The 19,659-nt window shown below is 40.7% G+C and overlaps 2 protein-coding genes across 4 annotated transcripts; both read left to right on the top strand.

Annotated features, from left to right (window-relative positions):
• Positions 1-462: 462 nt before the first annotated feature.
• LOC308173765 (C-signal) lies at positions 463-2,137 on the top strand (the record flags this gene model as incomplete). Its single annotated transcript, XM_080548816.1, has 3 exons — positions 463-786; positions 1,133-1,310; positions 1,851-2,137. 3 exons carry the CDS (start codon positions 463-465, stop codon positions 2,135-2,137), a joined length of 789 nt encoding a protein of 262 aa, XP_080404942.1.
• A 1,822-nt stretch (positions 2,138-3,959) lies between these two features.
• LOC308174149 (pantothenate kinase 1-like) lies at positions 3,960-16,551 on the top strand. 3 transcript variants are annotated; one of them, XM_080549218.1, is made up of 8 exons: positions 4,444-4,534; positions 5,194-5,589; positions 9,596-9,948; positions 10,259-10,512; positions 11,493-11,669; positions 12,360-12,483; positions 14,835-14,960; positions 15,099-16,551. In XM_080549218.1, exons 2-8 carry the CDS (start codon positions 5,562-5,564, stop codon positions 15,156-15,158), a joined length of 1,122 nt encoding a protein of 373 aa, XP_080405344.1. In that variant the 5' UTR covers positions 4,444-4,534; positions 5,194-5,561; the 3' UTR covers positions 15,159-16,551. The 3 variants fall into 3 exon arrangements, with proteins under 3 accessions (XP_080405342.1, XP_080405343.1, XP_080405344.1); XM_080549216.1 differs by lacking the exon at positions 5,194-5,589 and having other exon boundaries at positions 3,960-4,534; XM_080549217.1 differs by lacking the exons at positions 5,194-5,589; positions 14,835-14,960 and having other exon boundaries at positions 3,960-4,534.
• Positions 16,552-19,659: the final 3,108 nt, after the last annotated feature.

Here is a 19,659-nt window from a genome sequence, read left to right as displayed (position 1 = left end):
AGTAGTAGTAGTAGTAGTAGTAGTAGTAGTAGTAGTAGTAGTAGTAGTAGTAGTATTGTTGTTGTTGTTGTTGTTGTTGTTGTTGTTATTATTATTATTATTATTATTATTATTATTATTTTACAGCTGCTACATATTATGAATGAATTAATGGTCTTTATTGTCATTAATATAGTACATATTGTTGCATGATGGAGCTATGTCCATTCCCATTGTTTGGTATGGATGCAAGGAATAGGCTACTGTGAATGTGAGGTGTCAAAGCTGTACAATATTACATTATGATATGCTGTTGTTTTATGTTCATTCATGCATTTGGACAGACATGGTACTACATGCATGGTGGTCTTCTTACCAAACACACCGTGGTTGCGTAAGTACCCTTCTCCACTCCGCGCAGAGGGCGTCGTGGCTCGTGTCACGTCATATCACGTCACGTGTGTCCATACCATTAATGCATACATGGCTGCCGTAGCTCTCGTCCAGGGTGCGAGCAGAGGTCTCGGACTTGAGTTCTGCAGACATCTCTTATCGCACAAAGCCCCGGAAGCCGTGATCGCAACATGCAGAAACCCGGACAATGCAGGAGAACTCCTGAGCCTGGTCGCCCAGCATCCGGGCAGAGTGCATGTGCTGAAACTGGACGTGAACATGGAAGATGACATCAAAGTCGCCTCCGAAAGGGTTAAACGAGATTTCGGCAAAGTGGATCTGATCATCAACTCCTCCGCGATGCTCCATCCCTCTGGGAAGGGCGAGACCAGCCTGAAGGAAGTGTCCGCACATGTAAGTAGTGGTCACTTGGTTAGAATTATACGGTTCTATCTCCATTTTTGTCAAAATTGAGTTTTTTTTTACATAATCTGATCCATTAGGTGTTTATTGATGCCTGTGTGGTGTTGTTTTTAAAATGTTGACATTTTTTGAGTTAGTAATTCATAAAATACAAAAGTTTCAACTCACAAAACATAATGGAATGTAAAAACTTTGACACTCAATATCTCTGAACTGCCCTAAACGGAGATAGAACCTTATCATTCTAAGCTCACGACCTGACTCAATATAATTGACTAGAAAAAAATAATGATTGTCTCTATACTGTATGCATGCATTAATACTTTTATTTTTTAAGGGAATTCTCTCAACTTTGACGACCAACGCTGTGGGCCCATTGGTGATGGCAAAGTACTTTGCCCCGCTGCTGCAGAAGGGTAGTGGTGTGTTTGGCCAACAGCCACCAGAGAAAGCTAAACAACACAGTGGGATCATTGTAAACATTACTGCCAAAGTAGGATCCATCGGTGATAATGGTAGGCTATATATCGTTATACCTGCCAGGCATTCCATCAATCAAAAACAATAACAATTAATCAGAATGTGCATCAGGCATGTTTAATGTTGATACGTTGCAATCTGTATTACTTTGAAATGTATGAATCAAATCCATGTCTGATGCCTTCTAGGAATGTATTGACTAGAAATAATTGTCGTCTTTGTCTGTCTGTGTCTTGTGGTTACACATGTACACATCAACAACACCATCTATAGGCGTATCTTTCTAACCAAAGCTCATGGAAGTGGGTGAACAGTCCAAAGGACTCATATGCTGCTCAAGTCATGTGTGATATAACCAATTGCTAAATTTCAGTGTCTGACCAACAGTGCCTTGATTTCCATTATCATTGTAAGAATTTGTGAGCTCAGAATGATAAGGTTCTATCTCCGTTTAGGGCAGTTCAGAGATATTGAGCGTCAAAGTTTTTACATTCCATTATGTTCTGTGAGATGGAACCTTTGTATTTTATGAATTACTAACTCAAAAATTTCAACATTTTTTCGTCTGTCTGCAGCTCTGGGGGGTTGGTACAGCTACAGGATGTCTAAAGCAGCGCTCAACATGGCGACACGGAACCTTTCGATCGAGCTGGCCAGGAGCAGGCCCAAAGTGGTGTGTGTGTCCATGCACCCTGGCACCGTCAACACGGACCTGTCAAGACCTTATCACAGGAACGTGCCCGCGGACAGGCTCTTCAGCACAGAGCACTCTGTCCGCTGTCTCATGAGCATCATAGATAACCTTAATATCGACAAGACTGGGAAAGCCTATAACTGGGATGGCTCTGAGTTGCCCTGGTAACAAGCAACAATGACAAACACTATAGGCAAACATTCCTTAATAAAGTGTATCTACCTCAGTGAACACTCATTGTCTCATCTTCGCATTTTGACTGACTACCAACTGTGACCCCAAAACAAAAAATATATTTTTTTGGTCATTATGCAGAATGAATTTCCATGAATGGTGACAGATATTAGGGGAAATGTCTTTTAGTTGAGTTCTAAGTTGCAATTATATTAACTTCTTGGAGAAGTTGTGTAACGACTGAAGTGGAAAGAGGTAAAGACTCATCAACCTCTCAAGTTGGACATATTTTAATGGTTTGGGGGATTGTTTTTTTCCCGCTACCAGAAATGTTATACAAACTGACATCCTATATTAGTAGTCAACATCCAACATGACAAACCTAACATGATTTGTTTTAAGCCTTTAAAGAAGTGTCATGTTGTCAGTTGATCAGACGTCATTGTGTCTCAACGTCATGTCTGTGAGATGAATGTCTAGATTATCACATTAGAGAGATATGCATAGCATAAGGGATCTTATTTGTTGACAAACAAGTCATGAAGATAGCAGTTTTTCAAAAAAGTGTATCAATAAATATATTTATCAGAAACTCATAGAGATGATTCCAACATGATTCCTGTGAGGCCAAAAATTGTGCTGACAGCCATAGCTTACATTACACTCACCAAACACTTTATTAGGAACACTATACTAATACTGGGTAGGGCCTCCCTTAGCTATCAAAACAGCCTACATTCTTTGTGGCATTGATTTCACAAGATGTTGGAAACATTCCCTTTGAGATTCAGGTGCACCTTCAAGCTGTGAATCTCCTGTTCTTTAATATCCCAAAGGTGTTCTGTTGGATTTAGATCCGGTGACTGGGAACTGAAGAACACTGGAACTCATTGTCATGACTCATGTCCATGAAACCATGAACACTTGAGAACATGACATAACATTATTGTTATTCACAGAATGAACATTTGTTCACAGAACAGGATATTTTCTAGTGGAACCTTAAATATAAATATGAGTCATGCATGTATACCATGCCTATATTATGCCTGCCTTACATTATAGTCTAGGTATTATATTACAGTCTAGATAGGTGTGACTACTACTACAATGCAAAAAGTAAATCTAAGTAAGATTAAATATCTTAAATCAAGGCAATATAAGCTTGTTTTCTGTCTGACTGCACCAGTTTTAAGATATCTCTTACTTGTTTTAAGACAATCTTGGCAAGTGAAAATTTCCTGTTCTGTTGGCAGATAATTTTGCTTATTCTAAGTAATATTTCCCCTATTTTTATTGCTTTTTTTCTTGTTTTTGAGAGCTGACTTTTTGCAGTGTACCTGTGACTAAATAGGTGTGATGCATGGTGAGGCATGGTTGCTGATGAACCTTGACAGCTGCGAGTTTCATTCACAGCAAGAGAAAAACAAATCACGGTTTTGTTTACCGTCTCTTTGGTTATTCTTTTATTGGTTGTTCTCATCAATCAAGACTGAACAATTCTGACAGTTCGCGTGATCATCTGAGCATGCATGCATGGAAAATATGACGACTAACGAACGCACATAGGTAGGTAGGTTGCACAAGGTTGCTTCCCTGATATAAAACGCATGTTTTTGCAACCTTGTCCCAATGGTTAGGCTTAATTAAACTCTCCCTGCATGCATGTCGATGTGTTGCTGCTGAAAGTATATGAATAGGCTGTGTTTTATTTTCTCTAGTGCAATATCCCCCTGCCTGAAGAGGGCAAACGGGTTCGGGTGCCATAGTTGTGTGACGTAGAGAGACAGGCTTGCTTTACAAACCGGCTGATCGACTCTGGATCTGGGGACTGCCAAGTTGCAAAATGACCGAGAGTGACCTCGGCCAAATCGCGTTTTTCGTGCATTTAGTGTCTAGGTGATTCACACCTTCAGCTAATCGCTTAAAGGGGGGCAAAGAAATCTCCTTTTGAAGTGTACTCCGGGATATTTTGGAGCTACCTTTAGGGTACTTGGTTGGTTTGCATTATTTTATCGCACGAGCGTGTTTGCTAGTAGCGCTTTGCGCTCGCGCTTCGCTTTTGCGTGCAGCAAACGGAGAGACTGTAGTTCGCTCGCGCTTGTTAGATAATTCATAATTCTCCACGTATATTCGGTGCAGCAATGGATAAAGCCAAATCTATGATTGACAAAAAAGGATCGGGATATGCCAATGGACCTCAGGTGGGATTTCACACTCAGGCCAGCAACGGGGTGTGTAATGCATTGAATTACAGTTCAAGTGGTAGCAGCAATAGTATAGAGAATAATGCCCACCATCTGCACTATAATGATGCCCAGTATAACGGGTCCCCTGCGAAACGATCCAGGTTACGAAGGAGAGTGGACTCGGTGAAGAAAAACAGACCACGTAAGTGTCATCTAAGCTACTACGGTTCTATCTCCATTTTTGTCAAAATGTAGTTTTTTACATAATCTGATCCAGGTGTTTATTAATGCCTGTGTGGTGTTATTTTTTAAAAATGTTGACATTTTTGAGTTAGTAATTCATAAAATACAAAGGTTCCATCTCACAGAACATAATGGAATGTAAAAACGTTGACGCTCAATATCTCTGAACTACCCTAAACGAAGATAGAACCTTATCATAGAAGCTCACGATCTAGCTACTGGCCCTTGCAGGCAATCACAATTTTATGACATTTTACCAGCTATGATATGACACATTGTATTCAATGCTTATACATTACATGTATGCTGAAGGGTTAGGGAAATGCATATGGCAATGCAATCTGCTGTAACAGTCAGGCAGGAATACCAGGAATAGGTATTTTAGGAGATAGGTCATCTCCTGATCATATTGCACAATCATAATGTGGGACATAATAGTTTGAATGGTGTACTGAATCAGCTTTGGTGGCTAGTTAGTTACCTTGCTGTTTAGTGTCAACAACCCCTTACTCTAGTAGTAAACAATTTCCTCCTCATTTTTATGATATTGTTATGAAAAAATCATTAAAACTGAAAAAGTAGTGACTTCTGACACCTTTTGTTTATAAAACCTTTCAGGTTGCAAAGGGTGCCCTGTGATTGGTGGGTTCCGTGTCAGAAGGTGTGTCGAAATCGCTCCTGATAAAAAGGCTTGGCGTGCTCCAGCCAATCAGCGATCGCCCTCTGTCTCCGTAAGGCGGGGCTGAAGGGCTGGGGAACCGCCCCCCTTAAATTATAGCAGAATATTATGTCCCTTCTGGCCTGCATGCATGAAATAAAACTTTGAGTAAAAGACACAATGCAAGGAAGTTGGGTTTTCTTTGCTGTGGTAGGCTAATATCAACTGACAAAAGTTAAAAAGATTACAAACACTGAGCTTTACTTTGCATGTCTGCATCTTTTCGGACACTAAGATATTGTTGCATGCACCTGAGCTGAGCATCACCATGAAGCTGATTGATGTAAAGAAGCCAGGTAAGTGTGTTGGTGTTTGGCAGTGGAAGGTCTATTTATATAGACTTATGTTATCAAATGATATATACACCTGTGACTGACATACACCTGCCAGCACTTGAAGCTTAAAACGAGAGTGAATACTAGCAGAAGAATATTGCAGGGGATTTTGGCAAATTCTTTTGGGCCGCTACCCACACGTTTAGCTGTGTTACTCATTCCACGAATGCATGATCCTTACACGTTGTAGGCTACCTTGTTGTACAGGTGACTAATCAGGCTTTCCAACGATATAAAATACAATACCAATTGGTATTATTAAAGGGGAGGAATAATCAACCAAAATAACGTTTCCGAGCTTTTTTTGAGGGGTTTATATATATATATATATATACACATATATATATATGTGTGTATTTATATATATATATATAAATGTACATGAATATATGTACTCACACACACACATTTCAATATATTTCAATATATTTCAATATATTTATTTTCAAGGACGTATGATGTATAGGTGCCAGATGTAGCCCATGACTCATAGGCATCATAACATGTTTAACACCTTCAGCCAGTGACAACATAACATACTGTCACTGTTCTGTTCTGAGTTCCTAGTACAGAACGGAGGTTCATTCAGTGGCCCATTTAGCTAATCCTGTCGGCATTCCTCTGCTCCATCTCTAATTGTGTTAACTTTAGGAGAGAGTGTGTCGTCAGCTATGCGTGAGTGGTCGCCACCGTGTCCCCCGTTGCATTCTAGGTACGCCCGCCTATTAGGCTAGATGTCAGACAAGTGAAACCTTCTACCATTCCACCGTTATCCATTTGTTTTGATCCTCTTGGACCTCCATGCAGTAGTCAGTTCAGTAAGAGTTAACTAATGTTTCCAGTGGAGCCATAGTGTAGGCCTAGTTAATGATTGTACATCCCTGGATCAGTTCATAGTTCCATACTTATGTCAAGTTAGTTTCCTGAAATAATTGTATACCAACCCTAAGCTTAACAGCTTGTGTTATCATTCTGTGATTTAGCCTAAACTAAATCACGTAGATTGCTTAACAAATCTTGAGGCTATAGATCAAGACAGCACATAACCTACTCTCAACCAGACCTGGGTGAAACTGCATAGCCCATTTGAAAATCTTAAAACATGCATGATTGTTAGGAACATTGGAACTAATGCAATAATCTCAGAGGCATAAAGCACACGTCCGATTTTTAAGCATTTGAAACCATGTTTTGTCTTCTCTTAACCATAATTTAATTTTAGAGTTATTTAAAATGCATTGATCTGATATAAGGTGCATAAAGTACTTGAATTTGACACTCAGACGTTTAAGTACAAGAATACCATCAAAGTCAAACGTTATCACCCTTGAAAACTCGATAGTCGGAGATAAATTCCTATACATTTAAGGTCCTTGGAAAAATTACAGTGCTTGAAAAACCTCTTAAAAGTCCTTGAATTTGACTAATACCTGTATGAACTCTAGGAATGTTACGCAAGAGATATGGCACGTTCGACTTTGGTATGTCCAAGCCTTAAACTTTCTTGCTTAACGACCCTTGGTAAACAACCATCACCAGTGATAGGCCAGAATAGATGCTGGGGTCATTGGAGTTCATCACTCAGGCCTATTTCTATTTCTATATCTACAATAGAGAGGCAGGGTCACTACAGAATTCAGAAAAGATCCCAACTTTTAATGTTGCTTGCATAAACTGAAAATCCAAGTAGAAACTTATCTCATAAGGTCCTACTGAATTGCCCCTCACTGCCCTGACTTCACTCCAGCCCCCCAGTGGCTACAGAGAGCTGTGGCAGATGGGGACAGATGGATGGACCTTTAACCTACATGTGCCTGCTGCCTGTCACACTGTCACTCCGGCTGAAACAGCACATGGGGTCACTCTGGTGGTGTGATTGTCATGTGACCTAAGTTGGCAACTTGGGAGAGTTGAATTGCCCTCTCACCGAGGGCCTCATTGATAAAGCTTTGCGTAGAACTGGCGTAAAAAGCTTGCGTACCTAGAGAAGCAAGAACATTTACGCACATCAACCTTCGGTTTTATAAAACGGTGCGCACGCAAGATACACTAGTGGTGCAACTAGTAATAATATACCGGTTGTTCAGTAATAATCAAGACCCTTAATAAGTATTAAAAAGTCTTATCACGATTTTATGAGGTCTTGAATTTTGTAGGTATTTTTCTGAAATAGACTCTGTCCAAAGAGTTTGAGTCCTAAAAACCTTTAGTAAAAGTTTGTGAATTTATTAGTTTTATTAAAAAACAAAGATGAACTGGAAATTCTGTTGTATGATAGTGGTCTAGTCTATTGCAAACTAAAATGGTTAAGTTAAAGGTGTCACTGATGTAAACGGTTACAGCTCGAAGTGGCGGTGAGGTCTGGAAAAATATTGACATGGTCTTTAAAAAGTCTTAGAAAGGTATTGAAATTAACCTCAAGATTCCTGTATATACCCTGTGGAAGTGCGGGTTCACTTCCTTGTGTTTCCTTCAGTCCCTATCAGGTGATGATATCTTTTTACAATGCTTTGGAATTGGAATAGAGCACTCATGTTATGTCATCAGCAGACATGCTTCAGTCAGTTCAGTAACACTCCTGGGAGTCATAATCTGGCACTGGACTTCGGCTTTTGTAAGGCAGTTCCTTGACTAAAAAACCTTTAATGAAATATTTGCAGACACTTGCCTTGCAGTGTCAGGGCAGTGCCGGAGACATTAGACATGAGTAAGTAAAACTAACTAAACAAATAGAAAAGCAAGTAATCTTCTGACCACATCTGACGTGCCTGTCTTGGTATTCCAGCAACATTGCTAAAGATAAAATCTAGGCTTATTTTGTTTTGTAGTCTTATTAAGTCTCAAGAGCAAAAATAAACCTGGATTTTCCTTAAGCAATGTTGATGGAATACCCCCCAGGTCTTTCTTGTAAACAAAATATATATCAATGGTTGTGGTTGTTGTTGTTATTATGATTGTTATTATTGTTATTCATATATCATTATCAATAATGATAATAAGAATAATAATCCAACAAAAAGATTGAAGGGTGCAGCCATACTTTTTGAGCCATGGTGTTCAGCGTGCATCTTCACCAAGACAATCTCCCTGAGATCTGAGATCTAGCCTCTGGCCTAGTTAAGACTTTCATGGCCTAGTTAAGACAGTCATGTACATATTTTAACACCCAGGGCAAAGGAGAGAACACATATGTAAGTGTATGTTTCCATAGCAACTAAACTCACGCTCTCAGCTGTTGCTGTAACCAGATACATGTTTTGTTTCCTATGCCTGCACATAGATACATTTGAACCTACTTTAAAGATGGTGCCAGCGGCTGAAATATCACATATATATAACATATTTCTCTGTTTATTTTTCCATTTTAATGTCACAGTCTGAGTAAAGCTAATTCTTTCTTTAAGAGATCAACTTGTTTGACGATAAGGGGACAAAAGGAAGAGCTAATCAAGCCAAAACAATATTGGTCCCATCATATCCCATCGCTGATGGTGATGGACCCACCCATTCCATTTGATGGCATTTATGAGGAAGAGGGAAATAGTGATTCATCTATAGAACAAGTGTACATGACAACAGCTGACCTTTCCAGTATACTTTCCTTTACAGTATTCTCTGATAGAACTGGAGTTTGTGCTGTTGCACTTTGCCTGTTTCTTGCAGCATGTAGGCTAAATTCAGGCAGTTATGAAACCAATTTGTTTGAAATAGGCTACCAAACACTTTCACAATCAGCTGGCCATCAACTAAACTGTAGTTGATGGCCAGGTGATTGTGAAAGTGTTTGGTAGCCTATTTCATGCCCTTGTTATATCATGTATTACATTTTCTTGACACTTTTTATTTTCACATTCATTACTTGTAGCACCAAACAACACTCGTTGCTTGTCCCAAGTTTGATATATCTTACCCCCATAACTGCTCAATGACTCGATGCTAACTGCCTTTGATCTCTCTATCTTTGCAGCTTTCCCCTGGTTCGGCATGGACATCGGCGGTACCCTAGTGAAACTGGTCTACTTCGAGCCCAAGGACATCACGGCGGAGGAGGAGCAGGAAGAGGTGGAGAACCTCAAGTGCATCCGCCGCTACCTGACCTCCAACACGGCGTACGGCAAGACGGGCGTCCGCGACGTCCACCTGGAGCTGAAGAACCTGACCATGTGCGGGCGCACGGGCAACCTCCACTTCATCCGCTTCCCCACCCAGGCCATGCACCGCTTCATCCAGATGGGCCGGGACAAGAACTTCTCCAGCCTGCACACCACGCTCTGCGCCACCGGAGGAGGCGCCTATAAGTTTGAGAACGACTTCATGACGGTGAGTGAGTGGAAAGAACAAGACAACTCGTGAGCTTAGAATTATAAGGTTCTATCTCCATTTAGGGTAGTTTAGAGATGTTGACCGTCAAAGTTTTTACATTCCATTATGTTTTGTGAGACTCATCCTCCCAGTACGTGAATGTTCTCTTGTGTTTTGTGAGCTCTGTGCTTCAATAGCATTCACATGCTGTTCTGTTCCTGTCTGGTCATACTCAGATTTGACTAAGAATTGGTTATTTCAAGCCATTGATCTCTCTCCCTCAACCCCCCCCCCCCCCTCTCCTCTTCCCCCTCCACCCCCCATACAGATGGCTGATTTGGAGTTGTTGAAGCTCGACGAGCTGGACTGTCTGATTCACGGCCTTCTCTACGTCGACTCGGTGGGCTTCAACGGCCACCCGGAGTGCTACTTCTTCGAGAACCCGTCAGACACGCAGAACTGTGTGAAGAGTCCGTGCAGCCTGGACAACCCCTTCCCCATGCTGCTGGTCAACATCGGCTCGGGAGTCAGCATCCTGGCTGTCTACTCCCAAGACAACTACAAACGGGTCACAGGCACCAGGTAGGTTACATCACATCAGGGGAACCCAAATGGGGGGAGATTCTTTTTCCCCCCCCCTCCCCAAATTGGTCATTTCATATGAATTGTTTACTTTCACCATGCAGACATGTACAGTACAGCAAACGTATGGAATAGCCAGTGGTAGGATACACTATTCCATTCGATTATAATAATAACCCCCAAACATTTTTTGTGACACTTAACTTTTCATTGCGGCAGCACAGTTCACCAGTCCCAATAGAAATACATTTAATTTTTTTACACCAATATCAGCGTTCGTTGGCATTCTGCCCACGCTCACGTCAGTCACAAGCTATGCTGTTATCAGGAACTGGATTTACTGGATTGACCAGGTCGATGTCTCATTCAGTTTAATCCCATAGGTTTTTTCCCCTGGAGGAAGTGATTGTACAGGAAGTATTTGTCCTGTACTCCAAAACTCCAAAGCAAATAAGATTGATCCTACTGTGTATGACAGAGAAAAGCAGTATTCTGCTACTGCCATGCGTCAGAGATTCAGAGAGTTTCATCTGAATAATGACTCATTGTGGATTGCTTGGGTGTTTTGGAACAGGACAGGGCAAGCAAGGCCTACGTCAGCGTTACGTACAATGTTTCATGTGCGCCTTGTTCGTCAGTCGTTCTGATAGTCCGTATTTATGTCAGTTCAACCTTGAATGTCCTTGAATACAGAGCTCCCACTGGTATTTATGGCAGTTGAGAATCTTTTTATCAAAGGGAAACATAACCTATGGTTAAGTCAAGGACATATCTGTAAAAGCATTTGTAGTTAGCACGTTTGAGATCAGCCTACCCTGATCATGGTGATAGTATAGAACTATGACCCCTGGGTCAAACCCCCCCCTCCGCAGCCTTCATAGTCCAGAGCTATTTGCTGTAGGGTCTCTTCTATAGCTTGAGGACCTTCCTTACCACTAGAGCTTTGTTTTTTGTGTTTTATGACACCTTCACCTTCGTAGTCTCGGTGGTGGTACGTTCCTGGGCCTATGCTGCCTATTGACTGGCTGCGAGACATTTGAAGAAGCTCTGGAAATGGCCAGCAAGGGGGACAGCACCAACGTGGACAAGCTGGTGAAGGACATCTACGGGGGGGACTACGAGCGCTTCGGCCTCCAGGGTTCCGCTGTGGCTTCCAGGTAAAACACAGATCTCGTTATTCGCTACCTAATCTTGGGGGCGCAGTAACCAATGAAATAGTGACCATTGCTTTTTCACTGGTTATTTTGTAGTATTTCCAGCCCTCAACGAAGTGATAGACTTTCTACTAGTTTTGTAGCGTTTAGGGTGGGAATCTTATCTCGAGATTGATGCGTGTAACTCTTAAGCATTCGGATCTCGAGTTAGGATGCTGAGCCAGGATCCCACCCTGATTATCTAAAGGCATATCCCAGTGCTAATGCTGTAGTGGTAGTAGTGGAACAAGGTGCAAGATGGTTAAGTAACAGTTCACCCCTGCCAGTGGTCTTAAACACTGCTATATATTGTGATGTTCAATTACCCTTATTTTTTCTAACTTCTTCTAACATTCCGTGATGTTAGAATTATAAGGTTCTATCTCCATTTTTGTCAAAATTTAGTTTTTTACATAATCTGATCCATTAGGTGTTTATTAATGCCTGTGTGGTGTTATTTTTAAAATGTTGACATTTCTGAGTTAGTAATTAATACAATACAAAGGTTCCATTTCACAAAACATAATGGAATGTAAAAACTTTGAAGCTCAATGTCTCTGAACTGCCCTAAACGAAGATAGAACCTTATAATTCTAAGCTCACGACTCGTATCCAAGTTTGAATAAGAGTCGCATCTTATGCTTTGATACACAGCTTTGGCCACATGATGAGTAAGGAGAAACGTGACACCATCAGCAAAGAGGACCTAGCCAGAGCCTTGTTAGTCACCATCACCAATAACATCGGCTCCATAGCCCGCATGTGTGCGGTCAACGAGGTAACCATCCACAAACACTGTTGACACTGTTGGCTAGACACACCCACTAGGATATGTGTTATATAGACACGCCCACTAGGATATGTGTTGAGGGCATTTGTTTAGTCCACCCTGGTGCCCGCCAATGAACCAAGTTACCACTGATTTTTATTTGTTTCGTAACTCGGCTGCCTCCAAACACGCTTAAGATGGCGACGAACAGTAGCTCATCCCTCGGTAAACGGACTGCACTTATATAGCACCTTATTCCAAAGCGCTTTACAATGGCCCTCTCGTTCACCCGTTCACACAGCAATGGCGACAAGCTACCATGCAAGGAGTCTGCCCCGCTCATTGGGAGCAATTTGGGGGTTCAGTGTCTCGCCCAAGGACACTTCGACACGTGGCCAGCCGCAGATCAAACCGCAGAAACGCAGATCTTGCGATCGTTGGACACCGGCTCTAGCTCCTGAGCCACAACCGCCTTCTCGGTCATGTTCTTCTGTGTTGGAGGAAGCTCATGGTCTCCTTAAGGGATTAACTTCATCTACACCTAAACGCCCCGTTTCCCCATCTCTGGCCTAAACCCCCTGGGTTCCCCATCTCTGGCCCAGTGCTGTGTCTTGTGTTAAAACGTTTCTTTATCTGAGGTCTATTGAAGTGGAATGGCTTTCTGTGTGCTTTCAGCTTCTTTACGGTGTTGCCTTGTGGCATGGTAATCAAGCAGCATTGTACAGGGCTATCAAAGCACATAGAGCAACAGCGCCACTATCTGGCTAGTTAATAGATGAATGTTCTGAAAGGATGAACACACATCGCCCTACCAGTCTTAACTGACCCCTATGTTCTGTCCTTGTACACCTGTGACTACAGGGTAGCTGATGACACCTTGTGGTCACAGTCAGTATTATTCTTCTAGCCAGGTTGTTTGAGTACAGATTGTCAATAATATGTGACAGCAGCTGGTGAAACCGGGAACAAGTCACCAACCAATGAAAATGTTCCGACTTTTATTCTGAAAAATCTCAGCGTTGTTGAAAATCAGCAACTTGCTAGTCAAGCCAAAACATTGCAAATGCAATGGATTCGGTGAGTAATCCCCACTACTACCTAGTTAGTGTAAGAGTAGTGGGGATTACTCACCGAATCCACTGCATTGGAACACCGCACAATGCTGAAATGTATTTACATTTTTCAGAATAAAAGTCAGGACGGTCCATCGGTTGGCGACTTGTTCCCGGTTTCACCAGCTGCTGTCACATTTGAGAAGTCTTTACTTTGACTTTTGTTGTCCCCCTCAATGAAATCAGGGGAAGGGACTATGGACCAGTCTCTGTTAGTTTGTGTGTCACATGCTTCAACTCCACTGGGCCAATTTTAACAACTTGGGTAAAAGATGCGTCTTGCTCTCTTAAGGCCAATGCACACGGCGTGCGATTTTGTCACACGACAACATTCGATTCTCAATTCTTTGAATTATTTCAATTGGTGTGAATGGAGAATCGAATGTTGTCGTGCGACAATATCGCATCGCACGCCGTGTGCATTGTCTCATTCAAAACAATGGAATCGAATTCGGCGGTGCGACAAAATCGGGGCCGTGTGCAATGGCCTTAAGGCTACGTTCACACTGCAGGTCTTGATGCTCAATTCAGATTTTTTTACACAGATCCGATTTTTTGGTTTGGCAGTTCACATTACTTTAAAAATGTGACCTATATTTGACCTAGGCCTACATTGACTCCCGTGTGAACATTCCACGGCCCTGTGATTTTTTCGACAATTCACACAAGAAGGGGCACTATATCATTCGTGGGGGACAGTATGTCTACTGTGCACATATTTTGTATTGTGTTTATCTCTTATTGCGGTTCTTTTTGGTAGAAAGCAAACATACATAATCATTGTGGTTGAGTACGGTAGTGTAGAATGTGTGATGTATTATATATACAGGTGCAACTCAAAACATTTTTATATCGTGCAAAAGTTCATTTATTTCAGTAATTCAACTTAAAGGGTTAAACTTAGATATTATATAGACTCATTACATGCAAAGCGAGATATTTAAAGCCTTTATTTGTTATAAATTTGATGGCTTACAGCTTATGAAAACCCCAAATTAAATATCTCATACATTTTTAATATTACATGAAATCAATAAGAAAATGATTTTAAATACAGAAATGTCAGCCCTCTGAAAAGTATAATCATGCATATGTACAACGCAATGAGTCTATATAATATTTAAGTTTAACCCTTTAAGTTGAATTACTGAAATGAATGGACTTTTGCACGATATTCAAATTTTTGGAGTTGCACCTGTAGTGTTTTGGAAAATGTTCTCATGCTCATGACCCATTTCCCCTTTTCAGAAAATTGAGCGAGTTGTTTTTGTGGGGAATTTCTTACGGATCAATATGGTTTCCACTAAACTGCTGGCGAACGCCATGGACTTCTGGTCAAAGGGACAACTTAAGGCCTTGTTCTTAGAACATGAGGTACTAGACTTGATTTGGTTTCATTTAGATTTGAATCTGAGACTGAATGTAAAACAGCTATATCAGAATTCATAATCAACATAATCAACACTTTGTTGCAGACTCTTTGTTGACAGATTCATGGTGTGTTTTCTGCAGGGGTATTTCGGAGCGGTCGGGGCGTTAATGGAACTGCTAAAAACAGTCGAGGACCCCTGAAGACGTGTCCGGATGAACCTCCTTATAGAAGCTGCTGCAAGATTTTCACGGAAGCTGCCCCCGGAAACTGGGGGAAAAAAACTGGGAAAAGCCATTTTAATAATTTAACAAACAACTGTAAATATAAGATCTTCCTACCCTCAAATTCCCTAAAATATTTTAAAATTATATTACGTCTCAAATAAGGCCTGGATAGACGATATAATGTCCATGGTCCCAGAGACTAATGTGTTTTTGGTACTGTGTTTAAATAATACATATGTAGTTCTTAGAGAGTGCACTAACGCCAAAACCTGCTGAGATTTCTACTGTTTATATCATGGTGCGTAGAGCAAAAGGAGTTTCTCTCAAAAGAATAATGGCCTTCTCTGTTTTCATTATGTCCTCTCCATCTTCATAAAAAAAGGTTTCCTTTTCATTCGTATTAAATGATGGGACCAAGAGGCTGATATGTCAGTACTGATCGCCTCTTTTCCACATTAGATTCACAACTAGAGTGGCATTTCACTGGGCAAGCCATGGTTGTCTGATGAAGAAGGAGACGAGTGGATCTGAGGGGCTTGAGTTAACCCTAATGGAGCACACAGCTAGATTTTGGGGGATGGTGCCACTGCTCTTGAAGTGCGCCACCGCGCCTTGCTGGTTCAATATAAAAGATGTAAGACTGTGGGCTACAGGAAGGGTTCTTTCACCTGCGGCAGATCCATCATCAGATCACGGTAACATACTCACACCTAGCGGTAGATGGACAGTAAGCGGTAAGAGAGGATTGACAGATCCATTGGTTTACCCAAAGAATTTGAATTCTGTTTCAATTGATGCGCAAAACACCTTTCTAGTGTCTTCTGAAGTGAGGCTTTTATGTCTGTTGATATTATAAGTCACTTTCAAGTTATGTCATGATGTTGATATTGTGCAGCTTTTAGGGATACTTAACTGCACTACAAAACAGAAACACAGTACAGACCCGAACCCTCTTTAGTTTCGACACCTGCCTTGACTCACTAAGACATTGTGCCCTTTCTAGAGCCTGTGAGCCTGTCCTCCGATGTCTTCCTTCACCAGGCTCCCCTGTTCCACCCCCCTTTAATCTCCACATCCTGGCCTCTAACACCAGGGGCTTCAGTAAGGAGACACCTTCTCTCAACATTACTGATAAGATGGCATTACGTAGAGCTTACATGCTTCCTGGTTCGACATGACAAACATTCATTTCTATACGATACTTCTGGAACCTTATCTGAACATTCTGCTGCTGCATAAGCCTTTGTGACGTGGCCTATCAGTAGATGATGCTGAGAAATGCCTAGCAAGGTTGTTTATTTGTTTTGTTTTATTTTATTTACAGTAGTTATACAGTAATATACAGTACCAGTCAAACGTTTTCGACACACTTCCCTATTCAATTGAATGGGAAAGTGTGTCCAACCTCTTGACTGGTACTGTATATTGTAAATAAAGTAACTGTCCAAATTTCTCCATGTTGGAATTGTGTTTTTTTTAAAAAGTCTTTTGTCTTGTGATTTTGTACAGTATATATGTATGAATCACACTCGTTTAGCACACCACTACCCTATAGATTCTACAGTAAATAGCTTTACCCTCTGTTCTTCATACCAGACTTGAAGTCTAGACCCTAAAGCAATTCCCATTGCTGCTGCTATTTGTTAGTTTTTTTATTTCATTTTGGGTGCCACTGGACAAAGCTATTCAATGTGAATGTGCTTCTAGCTAAATAATGGTACTTAGGCGACAACATTGTACTTAGGCGACAACATTGTACTTAGGCATTTATAAGTAATATTACCAGTTAGGTATTCCAAATGCCAACTTCTACTGATCACCAAATATTCGAAAAAACAACGAGTATGTCCATCACAACCATTATAACAGTACAGAATGTTTAGTTCAAGGTTCCCGTAACCCCACTTCTATCATTAAAATCATCAAAGACTGTTGCATTCTGCAGCCGCCTTCTCAACCAAAGGAACCTTTATGGCATCACAATGTTGCATCACAATCTTCCATCCTCTGATATTCTATTGCAACATCGTAGAATGTTCTGTCCTGTGTTCTTTCCTGTTCTGTTTGTTTCTCCATTGCCTTGCTTCTCTCCGTGTTGGTAAATGGCCTCATCATGTCTGGTGCCACACTAACGTTATCAGTTACTGGCTACTCTGTGCCACAACTCCTCTCCTCATCTCAACTTATCTCAACCCCATCTGTTGCCTTGGTTGTATTCTAGTGATACTACTATGTTTGTGCCCTACATGTTCCAATGTTGTCTTTTTCTTCTTTTTATGTGTTTTTTGTTTTTCTTTTATGCATCTTTTCTTTTCTATATGTTAAAGCTGCACAATGAGGAAACAGGAAGTTGTAATGCAAGCATGGGGGCTGACGTGAATACTCCCTTAGTGTCATCTTACATGACACCCGTAAGACAATTATTCATGTTCATATCGACTTTATTTTTTATTTTGTTGTTGTTTTTTCATGGCCAGTCCTCTCTATTAGTTATAATAAAACATCCCCTGTTCCCATGTGCATGTACAACGTGCACTATTGCTGTATCTAAACAGTGAATGAAAAGTTGAGGCTCCTCAACCAATCCTTTTCTAGTTTGGTAGGATGTGCTCATCTTGACCGGGTGGCTCGGGAGCTGACCAAACTGACTAAAGCTAGGGTTGTCATTGGAATATTTATATAAGCCCTTAACTTAAAATACCTTTTAAAAGTATGTTCCACTTTATAGCATTTATTGATTGATCATAACTAATGATGTAAATCAGTAGCCTATATGAAACTATATGAAAGGCTCTGGATGATTGCCTGGAAAGGTGTTCCAAAAAGTGAGGTTTTGTTTTGCTGTGAGAAGGCAGAATTATGAACTTAATGTTTTTTTTCTTTTATAGAAATGTTTGCTGAATTGGTGTGGGTTGTTTCTAAGTACTGATCATTCTTGGCAAGTTGAGTTAATGAGATCAAAAGAAATGTTTGAAGGTATGTTTTCTGTTTATAGTGGTCTACATATTATATCCATGTATTTGACACTCCTAAAGAGTTTGGTTTAAGAGTTTACAATGTACATTTGCATCTCATTAATTGAGCCGTCAATATGGTACATGCAAAAGCTCAAGAAATGAACTTTTTACAGCACATGGTGAGCAGTTGGATATCCACCCATAAACAGCCTTTGTGAAAGACCATTTATAGATAGAATTGATATATTCTCTTGCCCCCTTAGTAAACTGTTTTTTGATGGTGAAGGGTTTGTCCCAGACAATATTATTCATGAAAACATGCTATGCAGTGGTTTCAGTATTGATATGTTTGTTTATATTTAAACAAAGGTCTAGCCGGTGATGGTTCTATTTGGAATGTTAAGAATTATGCAAATTGTTTTTGTCTTTGCTCTGAGAATCCTGTTTTTTCTTGATATGATTGAGGGAGTTTCCTCTACTCTTGAGTCCTGCTGAATTGGATACACACGCTAACTGTATTCTTGACTGCTGAAGTGGATGGACCTTCTGTCATTGTGAATCTGAATCTACAGAGACCTGTACATATTTCCACCAGCAATCTGTCTCTACTAATGAAATGTCTAATCTACTGAGAATTGAAAAGCAAAGGAACACTACTAGCATTGAAGAGTTTTAGTTTTTTTTCTAAAATGAATAAAAATTGTAAAGCTACAAGGATGTTTGTCCAGTGGTGTTTCTTGATGCAGTCAGACCGGAGCCGAGTAACACTCATAATATAGACGAACAACAACCATTCTATTGTCCCACTCACAAGAAATGTATTTAAGGCTTAGGAGCCACAGGACATAGGAGGTTATGAGGGACCCCCCCCTCAGGCGTTGAAGTGAATAGGTATCTTGTGACGTTAGAATGATATGGTTCTATCTCCATTCTTGTCAAAATTTAGTTTTTTACATAATCTCATCCATTAGGTGTTTATTAATGCCTGTGTGGTGTTTTTTTTTATGTTGACATTTTTGAGTTAGTAATTCATAAAATACAAAGGTTCCATCTCACAAAACATAATGGAATGTAAAAACTTTGACCCTCAATATCTCTGAACTACCCTAAACGGAGATAGAACCGTATCATTCTAAACGCAGATAGAACCTTATCATTCTAAGCTCACGATTCTGTCTAAATACATGTTTGCTGAGCATCACACATCGACAGTATGTTGCTGGTAGGCTACACAGGGATTGGTGGGAGGTTATTGGGGGCTTCAGATACATCCCCTGTTCCCATGTTCCTAACCCCCCTAACCCATATTCTGTTATGTGGAAATACCCAGAAAAAACACAAATAGATTTTTAAATTCTGTTGACATGACACTGTTCATGGCTTTGCTAATAGTCTTGTGTTATCGTGGCTCTGTTGAGCTATTCTTTTGTTTCTCACCTAATGAAAAGTACACTTTGGGAGCAGGATGTGCCTCCGGGCCACTTGTAGGCTGACCACACCATTCATCATTCATGTAAAAA

Source organism: Nansenia antarctica (genome assembly GCF_963989245.1).
Source record: "Nansenia antarctica genome assembly, chromosome: 19".
NCBI lineage: Eukaryota > Metazoa > Chordata > Actinopteri > Argentiniformes > Microstomatidae > Nansenia > Nansenia antarctica.
The sequence above is the reverse complement of the archived record's forward strand: the minus strand, read 5'-3'. Positions and strand labels throughout refer to the sequence as shown.

What these genes read in the sequence shown, in the direction of transcription:
- LOC308174149 (XM_080549216.1), top strand. Translation starts at nt 4,288, where the DNA reads ATGGATAAAGCCAAATCTATGATTGACAAAAAAGGATCGGGATATGCC. An exon ending in GGTGAAGAAAAACAGACCAC is followed by an intron (nt 4,535 to 9,595) that starts GTAAGTGTCATC and finishes CTATCTTTGCAG; the next exon opens with CTTTCCCCTGGTTCGGCATG. An exon ending in CCTTGTTCTTAGAACATGAG is followed by an intron (nt 14,961 to 15,098) that starts GTACTAGACTTG and finishes TGTTTTCTGCAG; the next exon opens with GGGTATTTCGGAGCGGTCGG.